Below are 12,940 nucleotides of genomic sequence, written 5' to 3'. Positions count from 1 at the left end.
TGCATTCAGTTATGTAACTCTTTTTCTAGGATAAAATGCAAGTTGATCAAGATGAAGGTATCCAGAAAAGTCAGGCTGAACAACAGAGCCAAGCAGATGAGGAAACTGAAAACGCAGGAACCGAAACAAAAGTTTGTATTCAATATTGATAAGGAAATGTTAACGTTGTTTCCCTTGAACTTATTTTCCTGGGTGTTCTCAAATTCTTTCTGTTAATCTTACCAGTTGCAATACGTGGGACTGTGTTTGGAGGACCACAGCTATACTGCAATAGCTGTGTTAGAAATCCTACTTTGGCGTTTTCACTTCCAATGTTAACACATGGTTAAGACTTTGAATAAAGTTTCCTTTATGTAACGTACAGTTTTACAGTGAAGGTGCAATTCCAAGGAAACACTGTGGAGAGGAACGTGCAAGTGGATTTAGCTCTTGAACAAGTTCTATTAATAGCTTTTCAGGTTACATTTAAAGAAATTAAATTCCAGCAGTTGGGTTCAAAATAAGGTAATGGTGTTTCTGAATAGCAGTAGTATAACTGTGTGCTTCACTTGCGTCTGATTCATTTGCAGTTGTTTTATTTGTTTGGTTTGTCTCCTTTTTGAGCATAAATGTAGTTAACATGTCTGTTGTTGAAAGTTTCTTAAAAGTGTAAATCTTCTTATAGACTGCTTCTGGAGACAAGCAGGATCATCCAGCACAGCCTAAGGCTAAAGCAAAAGTCAAAAGTATTGACCTACCTATACAGGCTAGTCTGTACAGACAACTGGGACAAGATCTTATCAATTGCTACATAGAAAATGAGGTAAGTAGCCTAAAGAGATGACAGCTCAAATGAAAGACACTGTAAATAAGTGTCCAGAAGTACTTGCAACCAGAAACTTATCTTATTACTCAGTTTAGAATTCCCTTGGGGTTTTGTCTTTTTATTATGACTCTTGTTTTGGTGAAAGTAACTTAATCTGTTTCACTGAAAATATTTGACTCCCAGATCCCTGAGCTTTACCCTATGAGCCTTTCTTTACTTGAAGTATCAATTCCTTTCTCTGGCAGGAAATGCTTCCAATTTCCCGTAAAGGCTGCGCAGTATGCTAGAAGGCGGCTAGATAAGGATTAGTTTTTGCAGGGTGTTTTCCTGGTGCTTCACAGAAGCTCTGTCCTTAGCTATATCTAGTTGTGTGTGTGTGTGTATCAAGTGCTACACCAGCAGGAAATTGGAAAGTATTGCAACATCTAGAAAACCTGCCTTTCAAAAGATCCTGTCTGAGCTTTCCTGATATCATGACCATCACAGTTAGGCTCCTACCAACTTAAGCTCATCCCTGGGAAACAGTCTGAAGAATAAAATGGGGAATAGATGTTGTAGGGCAGAATAATTCCTAGTGACTTTCAAACCAGGATCACGACTTTTCTTCACTTCTCGTCCTCTATTGGCCAGTGCTCAAATCACAACTGATGCCAGATCCGTTTTCTTGGAAGCACTTGCCAACCAGTTCCCAAACGAAAACTTTTTCTTTTTCCTCCTCCCCCGATTCTTCCCGTGGAGAATACAAAAGTTACACAAAGGTGCACGTTTGATCAGTGACAGTGAATTGTCAGCCTTCTGTGAAGTTCTGTGGTAAAAGTTCAAAAGAATAATGCTTCAGTTTGACACTCTAAATGCTTTTAGCTTAAACTAAGCTTTCCTCCTCCATAGGGGAAGATGATGATGCAAGACAAGCTTGAGAAGGAAAGAAATGATGCTAAGAACGCTGTCGAGGAATACGTGTATGACTTCAGAGACAAGCTCTGTGGCGTTTTTGAGAAATTCATCACTGAAGAAGTAAGACGCATCCATTTCAACTGTTGCAAAAACTTCCTTTTTAATTTAAAGTTTTGAGTGTGGGGCATATGGAGGCTGCAGGAGTTCCTTGGATTTGCCACAGAAGGTGACGTTAATTTCACCTCTGTGAAATGAATCAAAACTACAACAAAGCTAGGCATTTATGACACAGCTATATCGAGTTCTGTGAGGAGGAATTTCAGGGAATCCTATGATGGGAGTAAAAAAGCAGAACTGACCACCATTAGCCCCTAAATGGCATCAGTGGGTAGGAGTAAAAAGAGAACGAGTGCAAGTGGAGTGGCTGTGGCTCTGTCTTATCCTCTATACTGCATTAACTTGTAAATACAATTCCTTCCCTCTTTAAAAGCATTTTGAACCTCACGTGCTATTGAAGTCCAAGCACCAGGTGGTGGAAGAAGTGCTTACTGGGCTTTTGCAGAAGCAGTATTGAAAGAATACTTGTCCTACAGTAGTTTCTCTGTAATAGCCATTTAAATAAAAATTGGCTGGTCACAGGCAAACAGTTCCTGAAACAACAAGTGTCCAGCAGCAGCTGTTTAAGGTCTGCTCTCTTGATTACCTGGAACGCTGCACTAACCCAGCAATGTAATGCGGATACCCTTCCAGTATAAACTCTAGGGTATGAGGCTGTTTTTTATCTGAAGTTCAAAACAATCTGTTTACTTACATAAGTAAAGAGGACAGACAAGATAAGTATTTTCAAATAACTAAAGATTAAAGCTTTATCTGTAGCTGATAGTCCAATCAAAAGAAATTTAACTTCAGCATATGTGTGTGTGTGTTATGCACGTTTCTCTGTTTCCCCCTTCCCCCAGCTATGCTATAGGAGTTCCTGATCAGCAGAACTTGGAATATAAAGAAAACATGCAAGCATTTTAGTAAAAGATGCATGTCCTTTCTCATAAAACTAATACTCAAGTTAGTTAATTCCAATAAACTTTGCTTGCAAATAAGATTAATAGGGCTGAAGTGCCTCTTGTATCATTCTGTAAAATCTTGGCTTTGAAGATGATTAATCATTGATTTCCTTCACTTTATGAATTCAGTATTAAACTACTGAATTACACACCCTTCTTGAGTAGGGAGGTTTCTGTGCGTATGGTGGGGGGGGAGGTCTTATTTATCTTGTTGTTAACACAAGAATTCCTAACTTGCTTCATAGGATTCAAATAGGCTGACCTTGATGTTAGAAGACACGGAAAACTGGCTTTATGAAGATGGAGAAGACCAGCCAAAACAAGTGTATATGGATAAGCTTCAGGAGTTAAGAGTAAGGCTTTAAGTTATTTTCTATTAAAAAGTATGTCTGTATGCGTGTGTGTACACATACATATGTGTATATGTATATATCTGTTTACACACTCTCTCTCAGAAACGGGTTAAGTAAACGGAGCTTTTTTAATGAGGGATGTGTATGTACATACACACATGCAGTTTTTGTAAATCCACTGACTTCTAAGTACGCACATCCAGATTGTATCTGCATGTTTCAGTTATGCAGTGAACATATTATTTAGAACTAAGAGTGCAGTCTGCTTTAGTGCTGACTGTGCTTTTAATTTGAAAACTCTCAAATTGAGAAGTGGAGCAGACTGTCACTAGTTACAGATTAAAAAAAAAAAAAACAACTAATTGCTATGGGATTCTCCTATAATTCTTGTTACAATCTGATAAGGGCTCAAGTGGTTTGATTTTTCCAGTCCCCACGTCTTCAGAATTACACTTTAGAACTCCTGCTCTCATTTTCCTGTTTCAGCATCATAAGAAAATTACAGAGCTGAAATGTTTTGACAGCAGCTGTCTATAAACTTAACCTAATTCCTATGTTCAGTGGTATTCTATAGTTAAATCATAAAACTGAAGTTTTGGTCTAATTCTTAAAGGTAAAGGCTGAAGAGTGCTTTGGGATGATTGATGGAAACAGCAGTACAGATCCTAGCGACTGGCTTCTTGCCTGGATACCAGCATTCAAGAGTAGAGAAGGGAAAAGGAGGGGGGGGGAAAAAAAAAGTAGCTAAAACTAAAAATTTTCAGATTGCTACTCTTAAGGTTAAATCACGTCTTGTTCTCGTCCAACTGTGTGTCCCAAACGTTTTTTGCTGAAGATCACTGTAAAATACTAAGCCAAGTAGGGGCGGAGTGCTATCCCTGTATTTAAATTTCTGGGCGGCTGCGTTGTTGTTGTACTAAAGCACAGTACAAAGACAAAGCTCTTGAATGGGTGAGGAAAGGAGGGGAAGGCAGCCTTCGGTCTGATACTACAGTGTGTTCCTAGAACTAGTCTAAACTAAATTTGTATTTTGACGAGATCTTTGTGCTTATGTTTGCAGAAATTTGGACAGCCTATTCAGGAAAGATACATGGAACACGAAGAGAGACCAAAAGCTTTAAATGAACTGGGAAAGAAGATTCAGCTCCTTATGAAAGCAGTAGAAGCATATAAAAATAAGGTAGAAACAAATTATTTAGGGAAGGAACTGTTACAGATGTTGGAGGCTGGCTGTGGTGTTTTTGAATATGTTTAAAAATTCCCACAGGAGTAATAAGCTGTTTGAAAATGGCTGTTGATCTTGGGCTCCTGAGAACTTTTCAAGCTGTTCGGGACTGCTAGCTAAAAAGGTTTCTTGTTCGAAACGCTTGAATTAAACATATAGCCGTGTTCTTTTTTTCTTCAACCTTAACTTGGGCTTCTGCAATGTGCCCTTAAGATCAAAATATCAAATATTTCTAAAAATAATTCCTCGTGTCTGTGTTCCACAGTCATTCTTCACTTACTGGAATATTTATTTCTAGTGGACTGTAGCAGTGTTACTCTATCATATGTTCATGAAGTTCTTAACTAGGTGAGAAGCATATAGCAATTGATTATATACACGTTTCTCTCCCTAGGATGAAAAATATGACCACCTAGATCCTGCTGAGATGGAAAAAGTTGAAAAATACATTAGTGAGGCTATGAGCTGGTTGAACAGCAAAATGAATGCCCAGAACAAACTAAGTTTAACCCAGGATCCAATCGTCAAAGTGGCAGAAATGTTGGCAAAATCCAAGGTAAAAAAAAGCATCGTTTTACGTGTAGCGTTCTGACAGTTTTTTCTGTGATTAGTAAGTTTTTGGCCTGTGTATTGAGCTAGGATATTATACCTGCAGAGACTTAAACAGATATGAAAGAGCTATGGAGAGGGAGTAGCATTTTTACTGATACCCAATCCTAGCTCTTGATTACTTCTGCAGTAACAGAGCAGTACCTCTGTATAACTCTTTTTTTTTTATTTTTTAAATAGGTTGAGTTACAGCAGTAGGCTTGCTAGTCAACTGATTACTGTAGGCTCTTAACAAATGGGAAGCTTTTTAGCTAGTGGAAGCTTCTTGTTAAGTGTCTGGACTTGATAGAGTTGAAAAGTTGCAATTCAGGTGGTTATGAACACAAAGCAAAAGTGAAAAATTTTAGTGTAATGCGATTACTGTGCCACTAAACGAACTCGCTTGTTTTCTTACTCCTAATGCAACTAGGAATTGGATAGCTTCTGTAATCCTATTATATACAAGCCCAAACCAAAGGTAGAACCTCCTAACAATGGGCAGGCGAAAGCTAATGGTGAACACAACGGACCAGTGAATGGACAAAGTGGTGCTGAAACAAAACCAGATCCAGCGAAGGATAACTCCCAGCAGACCAGACCATCTGGAGAAATGGAAGTGGACTAAATCTTACGTTTCTTTCACTTAATTAAAATAGTGCAAGTAACCACAGGGTCCATTCTTTTTGTCTGGTACACACCTCAAATGTTCAGTTACTCTTAGCCAACTTTGTCATTTGTTGTTGCAGTAGTTTTTGAAAGTGTTTTATATTAAGTACACCTCTGTTCGTTTCCACCGATGCTGCTTATGTGGAGCTTTAGCCAAATGTAGATTGTATAAGTCAGTTCAAGCTTTCCCAATATATTTTATATCAAACATACAGAATTGATATATAGATGGCAACAATCTACCTTATTTAAAGCTTTTATTGTGGATAAACCTCAGCTCCTTTATTCAGGAAAGGATACTGTATTGCACTACTGATGCTCAAGTGTAGATCTAATTGCATCTTTATTTTGGAAAAATATTGGAATTGAAGTGGCAAACTGTCACTTGAAGCACTGACCTTTTCTAGTTATTGTATTGTTATAATTTAAATATTAAAATAGAGGTTAGTTGGCATACTAGTCCATCTTGTTGATGTACCATGAGAATTGTATGGTGTCTTTTTCATACTGATAATACAAGCTTAAACTTTTTTTAGATTCCCCATACCACTAGCATATTTAATCTTAGTTATAAAATACTAGCATAATGGCTCTGCCATTTGCTGAAGTTAAGTGAATGATCTCATTGAACATTGCTGTACATAACGTACTGTGCTTATGATAGGATGATGCTCATAATAGTCTGAAGTGGTAGAATATACAAGGACTGTTGCATAGGTTTCCCTTGAAAATGTCTTATTGCACATATTACTACTTACTGCTCATTTCATTTCGCATGAAGTCTCCATCTTGATCAGATGTTATGCTGAGGAGGAGAAACAGCAGAAACTGTTTATATAACCTGGCTGTTGGAGCACTGAATTGTGAGGCTGCTTAAATGCTGTTTGTTGCAAACTTGAAACAAATACTGATTGAGGGCTTATTTAAGCCCTGGTACTTGGCACAATCCTTTTGGTTTGAGGATCTAAACAGCGGATCACAAACTGTACATTAACCACTAGCTCCAAAGATGAAGAAAGAAATTATTTGATAAATTTCCGTAACTTACCAGTTATTTTTGGTCATTCACTTGATCAAATGGAGGTGTCTCTAATACAATGTATTAGAAAGTTGAGTGAGTCACTTTTTCCTTTGGTCTGTTTACTCCAGCCAGTTCTAAGCTCATATATTCTGAATAATTCTGTTAGTCATGGAGGGAACTGTAACACTTTCTAAAGCAAGTCCATTTTCTCTTGACTTCACAAACCACCCACCCTCGTTGCCAGAAGAAGAGTGGGCTACTCCTGACTCTGGAAAGTGGTTTATTAGTCAAGTCAGCATACTGGACTGAGATTAGTTGCACTGTAACACTGTACTGACTTGAACTCCATTTTGGAAATGCATTTAGTAGTTCAGGTGTTAGTCAAATAGGCGCTCCAGCACCAGTTCTCACATGGAAAAGCTTGTTGCTGTTGTAAATGAGCCACGTGTCAAAGCTCTTCCTTCCAATTTTGGCAGCTGTTTCAACTTTACCCGTGTCCTGACATTCCCCTACTATTTATGCTGTAAGGAGAGGTGAGCTGTAGAGGTGAGCTGTGCTCCCCAGTAGCTTAATGGGAAAAGGAAGCATCAGTTAGAGCTGTCTATGCACCTGGTAAACCAACTGAAGTGCTAGAACTGTATCCTTGTGACTGACATCAGTGACTTTGCTCTTCTACCCCTACAAAATCGATTGCGGGTGATCTGGCACTCTGGGTTTACATATTTAAATCCCTTGAACAATTGTGTGACCTTGAAGAGAGCTGCAGCTACTCTGCAGCCTCAGTCTTGATGCTGTTGAGGTCACGCATCTTGGGCAACAACGTGGTGACTAGTTTAAGTCAGCATGTGACCAAACAAGCTCCACTCGCATAAGCTTTAACATTACAAGCATCCTAATGGCTTTACCACGCTAGTGTAATAACTACTACTGTCAAATAGTGGGGTCTGAAAACACATTTAAGTATTAACTTATATCTTGTAGACCTCCTGCCTGGTATTTGGCAGGGGAAGAGCTCGTTCAGTGGAAGAGATGTCTGGTACAAGCTCCTCTGTAGCTAAAAGGTCGTATGTAAGGAAAGCAAAGCTTGCTTCCGTTCTTGGTCATTAAATGCTCAATACTGCATTACAAATGTTGGAGGCAATTTTATACCTAAAGGCCAAAGGAATTCTACAGCTGCTTAATATGTCAAGCTTGAAAGCGGATAGGGTTAAGACAAGGAGCAGAACAGTACGTTTTGGCTGTGAACCTGCTCTGTCTCTAGAGCCCTGGTGAAGATGAATGTTACCCAACGCGTTGAGAATCCCTTTGTAAGGGCAAAATTGTTGTCTTTTGTCTTTTGAGAATGAGTGTCACATGAACGTGTCCTTCTTTCCTGCTGCAAAGGGGGAAGTTATTAACATGACACAGATCTACAGTTCTCAGCTATTTACAGTAACCATGCACAAGTTGAAGGTGAAGTTTTGCTTGTCAGATGCAACAAGGAACAAATTATCTTGTGGCCACAGGGATAAATATTTTGGAGTGCAAAATTACAATTTTGCTAGGGTACCAACAGTAGCATGCTATGTTACATTTTGTGTATTTTAAAAATGGGTATTAAGTGTTTCATCTTACTTTTTAATACTTACTTTTGAATGCAAGATGCATTTCTAATATGCTTGAAAATATTCCCTCCATCCCCTAAAAATGAAGCAATACCATCTTAGTAAGCAGTTTTGTTAAAAAGTAGCTTTGTTAAATCGGTTCCTAAGTTTAGATAATAGTTTAGTTACAAAACAGCACGAGTATTTCCTTTTGTTTTATCTGTAAAATCTATCTATTTTTTTTTCCTTTAAAAAGCAGTGATTCTCTCCCGTCGTGAGCATTCGTGGACTTAGTTATTCAAGAAACTGATTTTAATTTGATTTGTTTTACTAAAACAGCTAGTAGCCGCTAGGTTTAAAAAAAAATAACTTCTTTTCCACATCTTTTATTATGCCGTACGTTTGAAAGATCAACGTCAGCGTTTCCTCTGAACTTCATTCAGATGTTTAAGGTGAAAGTAGACGTATACTCTTCTTCACAGGGATGGCTATAAGTCTGAGTTAAACAGACAAGGGAGTTATGCTCTAAAATAACACAGTACAGCTGCCTTCCTTGTTGGTCATTTGTTTGGAGATATAAGGCTGAAGTAGAATGAAAAATCCTTTTTCCCTTTGCTTTGGGCAGTATTTAAACAGTAAAACTACAGATGCTACCTTTGGGACATGCTTGCAAAACTTACAGTAGGAAGTTGCAGGATTTAGGATGCAAGCCCTTTGGATGAAGCACCTAACTTGTATTACAAGTAAGGCTTCATAAGACAATTTGGTAGAGTGAGGGAGAAGGAGCTTGCTTCTCCCTGTCTGGTACAGCTTGGGCCTGAGAGGAACTGCACTTCCCACAATACTACCCTTGAAGCACAGAGACCTAAGACTATAAAACTCTTCTCTTCATTTCAGTCAGAGGGTACCATGGCTGACCTTACTTTCAGCATGCAGTATGAAGTTGTTGGTTGTTTCTCTTAAGAGTAGTAGAGCTCTTGATCTAAGCGTCTAACCAGCGGTTGCAGATATAATTAAGATTCCTTTATATTCTCAGTATTTGAAGTTATTTAGTATTCCGTGGGACATCTCAGTGTTCTATACTCCATCCTCTGATAGAGCTGTGTGTGTGTGCGTGCGCGCATTAACTCATCTCAGATATTCCATGTTTAAGTGAGGTTGCTCCCTAGGGGGATTAAGTTTAAACTTACTGCAAAAAGCAGGCAAAGAACTTCCTCTTTCTTGACTCATAATAGTTAGAGAGAAACTTACAGCCTTAACGAACCTTGGAGTCTGCGTAGCTGAATGTTCTATCTATGCCACGTGATTACCTGACGCTAGCTTTCAAAAACCGGAAACCGTTTTATAAATATGCTGAACGTGCTAGTTCAAAGCAGCTGGCTTCGCTGCGGTGGAAAGAGAATCCAAACTTAATTTGCCTATATTAGTTTTACCATGAACCACTTCTCTCAAAACAGAGCCTTAACAGTCAGCCCTCCGCGAGCCCTGTATGCTGAAGTCCAGGTCCGCGCGTTAGTTGGGCAATCAAGATAACGTCTGGAAACACCAAGGAAGCCTATGTAGCTGCTGCTTACAGTGAATTTTACTTAATTGTCTGGAAGAACATTATGTTGCCCCTTACACTTTTTTCATTACGCTGAATGTTCTAGGATGGGTTCCAGGCACCAGAGGGATAGACAGAACAGCACAGTCAAAAGACAAAAACATTTTATGTGAATTTTTATTTCAACCCACAAGATGATGTTTGGAGTGTAAACAAAAGCTCAACTACTACACAATAACTCTAGAGTATTAGATTGACCTGAATTTTTAGTTCTCTGCAGGTGAAATTTGAAGACTGCAACCACCAATTAAGCATGTGAACAGCCAGTGAGAACAACTGAATGTGGCTGTTAGTGCTATCTATAAAATACTAACCTGGGGTTTTGCTTATGTGACTTAACCTGATACGGTCATGAAACCCCATTTTCCATCTTCCTCTTCAGAAGGAAATAAGACTGAAAAGCAGGAGTCGCTGCAACACGATATGTGAAGAATTATTTTAAACAAAATGCAGTTAAGAGCTAGAACCACCAGCCACCTATAGAAAGTGCTGAAATAGTTAATTTAACTAAGAAGGTGGTAGTCACTGAATGTTGCATATTTGGAGTAGTTTGTTTACATATTGGAAACATATCTCTACAGGATGGGGGCGAGGGGAAGAGGTAGGAGTGTCAGAATTAAAAGCAGTGTTTAAGTATGCAAAACGTTCACTATGTATGTAAATGGGATCCTTATTAGTGACAGATCATGTGCAAATTGACAATACTTCAATTTATTTTTGAATGGCAGTATAGATTGTCAAGGCTGTGTATAATTATAATAAATATATAAACCTGCTACTTGAACCATAAATGACCACCTGAGACGTAATTTTTACATTGGTGTTCTTAAAATAAGCTTCGTCCGATTTCCTGAATTCACGTACGTGTTTGTGCAGAACCGCACAGGTAAGTAAGACATGTTTTCAGCACACCGTATCCTGCTTTAGTCAGACACGGTGTCTGGTTTATCTCATTTTTCTCTTAGCCCCGGTCAGCTGCTGACTCTTTCCTAATGACAAACTCCACTAGATAAGTGACCTATTAATACTGTGGTTCTTTCTTCTCCCCTAGTTGGAGCCTAGACATGTTGCTACTTAGGTTCTAGGGAACTTCTGTCATTTTCGTATCTGAAATCCCATGGTTGCGTTTTGTAAGTCAAGTTACCAAGTTTCAAGGAACTCGTCTTGAACTGAATGATTTGTCGTGCCATACGAACAAGTTCAAACTATAATTCTTCTGTATCTTGGACCGTTTGGGATTCTCCTAGGTGAGAATCGGTCTGCTTCAATTGACCACCCAATTTCAAACACAGTACCTTTGCAGATACTGCCATTAATGACAGACTTGATGGAACAAGCCCGACTTGGCGGCAGCAGCAGTAGGACCGAGATCTCGCACATGCCAGTTAGTAGTTCTAAGCCAGCGTGCCACATGAGGACATGTCCCTGGCAGGGCAGAGGACACCAGCTGAGAGTCACAAACTGGAACTACTGTATTCATTTTACGTGAATTCCAGGTGCTTAGATTTCTTCACAGCTGAACAGCTTGACTTGCGTGCATCTTGCATACGTATTTTGGCCAATAGTTCAGTTCTTGAGACTGAGTTGTACTTTTTGCTATAAAATTTGAATATGATTTTCAATACTAACAACCAAAGTAGCAGGTACTTAAGGCTGCGAGGGGGAGGGGAGGGTTTTTAGATGGAGAAACTAACCATGATGACAGTGTTACATCCTTCTGGCAAATAAGTAATCCAACTGCTCAAGTTGTGTTCCTAATTAATGTTAGTTTCCTGGCAGTACAGCTTGATCCGTGAACGGTAAGCGTCCTCATTTTAAATTTCTGTGCAAGTCTTGGATATCCCAGGTACCTCAGGGCTTTACAAGACGTAAGTTTTTTATTGTTTTGAGGAAAAATTAACATCTCCATGTGAAGAACAAGCATGTTCTTTTTTTTCCACTTACCAGTACAGCCCTGTCACTCTCCAGCACAAGTTCTCGGGCTGTTAAATCCCTGTCCTTTTTGCTCCGAACTGCAAGCAGTAGAGTAAGATGCAGCAGGAGGACAGTCAAGCGTAACTCTCAGTTCAGGGAATGCTTGACGTAGCGTAAAATCCACCAAGACGCTCCGACGTGAATCTGAAAAACCATTAAAAGAAATATTGTATATTAAAGCTTGCTGTAGATTGTTGAAGCAATACATTTTAAGTGTTTTTGACTGTGCTTTGATTTCTACAAGCTGTCGCTTAGGTTACGTCTCCAGCTGCTCCCCCATAAAGAGTAATGTCGCCAATAATTTACTTCAAGTGTATACGCTGCTCAGGCAGACAAGTAAATATCATTCCTTAAAGTGGCGGCGACTGACCAAACTTTTAAATGAGAACCAGTTTCAGAACCAGAAGACCAGGCTCAAGAAGCCAGCAGTCTGACGTTTAACCACGCATTCCTCACAGGCCTGTCCTATCTACCGTCCTCATCCACAGCCTGCACAAAGGGCTGGAGTCAGGTTTGCTAGGGGTCCTCGCACCCGCCCAAGGGAAACGAGTCAATTAGTAGCTCTGTGGAAAAGCGTGGAGGGGAGGGAGGGGGGTTGTGGTGGGCAGCGAGTTGCACACGAGTCACCGGCGTGCCCTCGTGGCAGGGGCCGCTGGCCACACAGCTCTTGTGACTCCGGTGACAGCAGAGGCTGGGCGCACCCGCGAGGCAGCACCCGCGAGGCAGCTCTGGGCCCTGACGCGGGCAGGAGCCCCAGCAGCAGGAGGGAGGCAGAGGAGGAGGGCAGGGGCTGCGCCAGGGAGCTATGTTTTGCTGGGCCTGAGGCAGAGAGAGCGGAGGGCACCTGACTGCGCTCCTCTGGCGCGGAGAGGGAGGAAAACGTGACAGGAAATGCAGAGCCAGACTCTCCGCAGCGGTACACAGAGATGAGTCGAGGTGGAAAGGGTCACGCGCTGCCACAAGAGAAACTCCTCTTGGATACAAGGAGAAAACATTTCACCAGGGGGCTGGCTGAGCGCTGACCAGGCTGCCCGGAAAGCTCTGCTGCGCGTTAGCGCGAGCAGGCCGAGAGCTGCGTGCTGTCGCCGTCCAGGTTTGAGCAGCCCTTTGGGCATTAATACTCCAATACCTGACACTGCCTGAAAGACAAGGCAGCACATTCAGACA

General features: G+C 40.4%; 1 protein-coding gene across 1 annotated transcript in view; it reads left to right on the top strand.

Moving 5' to 3' along the window:
• The window catches only part of HSPA4L (heat shock protein family A (Hsp70) member 4 like), a 31,208-nt gene extending 20,618 nt beyond the window's left edge, over positions 1–10,590 (top strand). Inside the window, exons 13-19 of the mRNA XM_068941607.1 lie at positions 30–131; positions 665–802; positions 1,694–1,819; positions 3,006–3,113; positions 4,174–4,293; positions 4,733–4,894; positions 5,357–10,590. Of these exons, the coding sequence (XP_068797708.1) occupies positions 30–131; positions 665–802; positions 1,694–1,819; positions 3,006–3,113; positions 4,174–4,293; positions 4,733–4,894; positions 5,357–5,551 (951 nt within the window). The 3' untranslated portion in view covers positions 5,552–10,590. The remainder of the gene's footprint in view (positions 1–29; positions 132–664; positions 803–1,693; positions 1,820–3,005; positions 3,114–4,173; positions 4,294–4,732; positions 4,895–5,356) is intronic.
• The last annotated feature ends 2,350 nt before the right edge of the window (positions 10,591–12,940 follow it).

This window comes from Struthio camelus, chromosome 4 (genome assembly GCF_040807025.1).
Source record: "Struthio camelus isolate bStrCam1 chromosome 4, bStrCam1.hap1, whole genome shotgun sequence".
In the NCBI taxonomy this organism is placed as follows: domain Eukaryota; kingdom Metazoa; phylum Chordata; class Aves; order Struthioniformes; family Struthionidae; genus Struthio; species Struthio camelus.
Note: the sequence above shows the minus strand (reverse complement) of the source record. Positions and strands in the feature narration are given on the sequence as shown.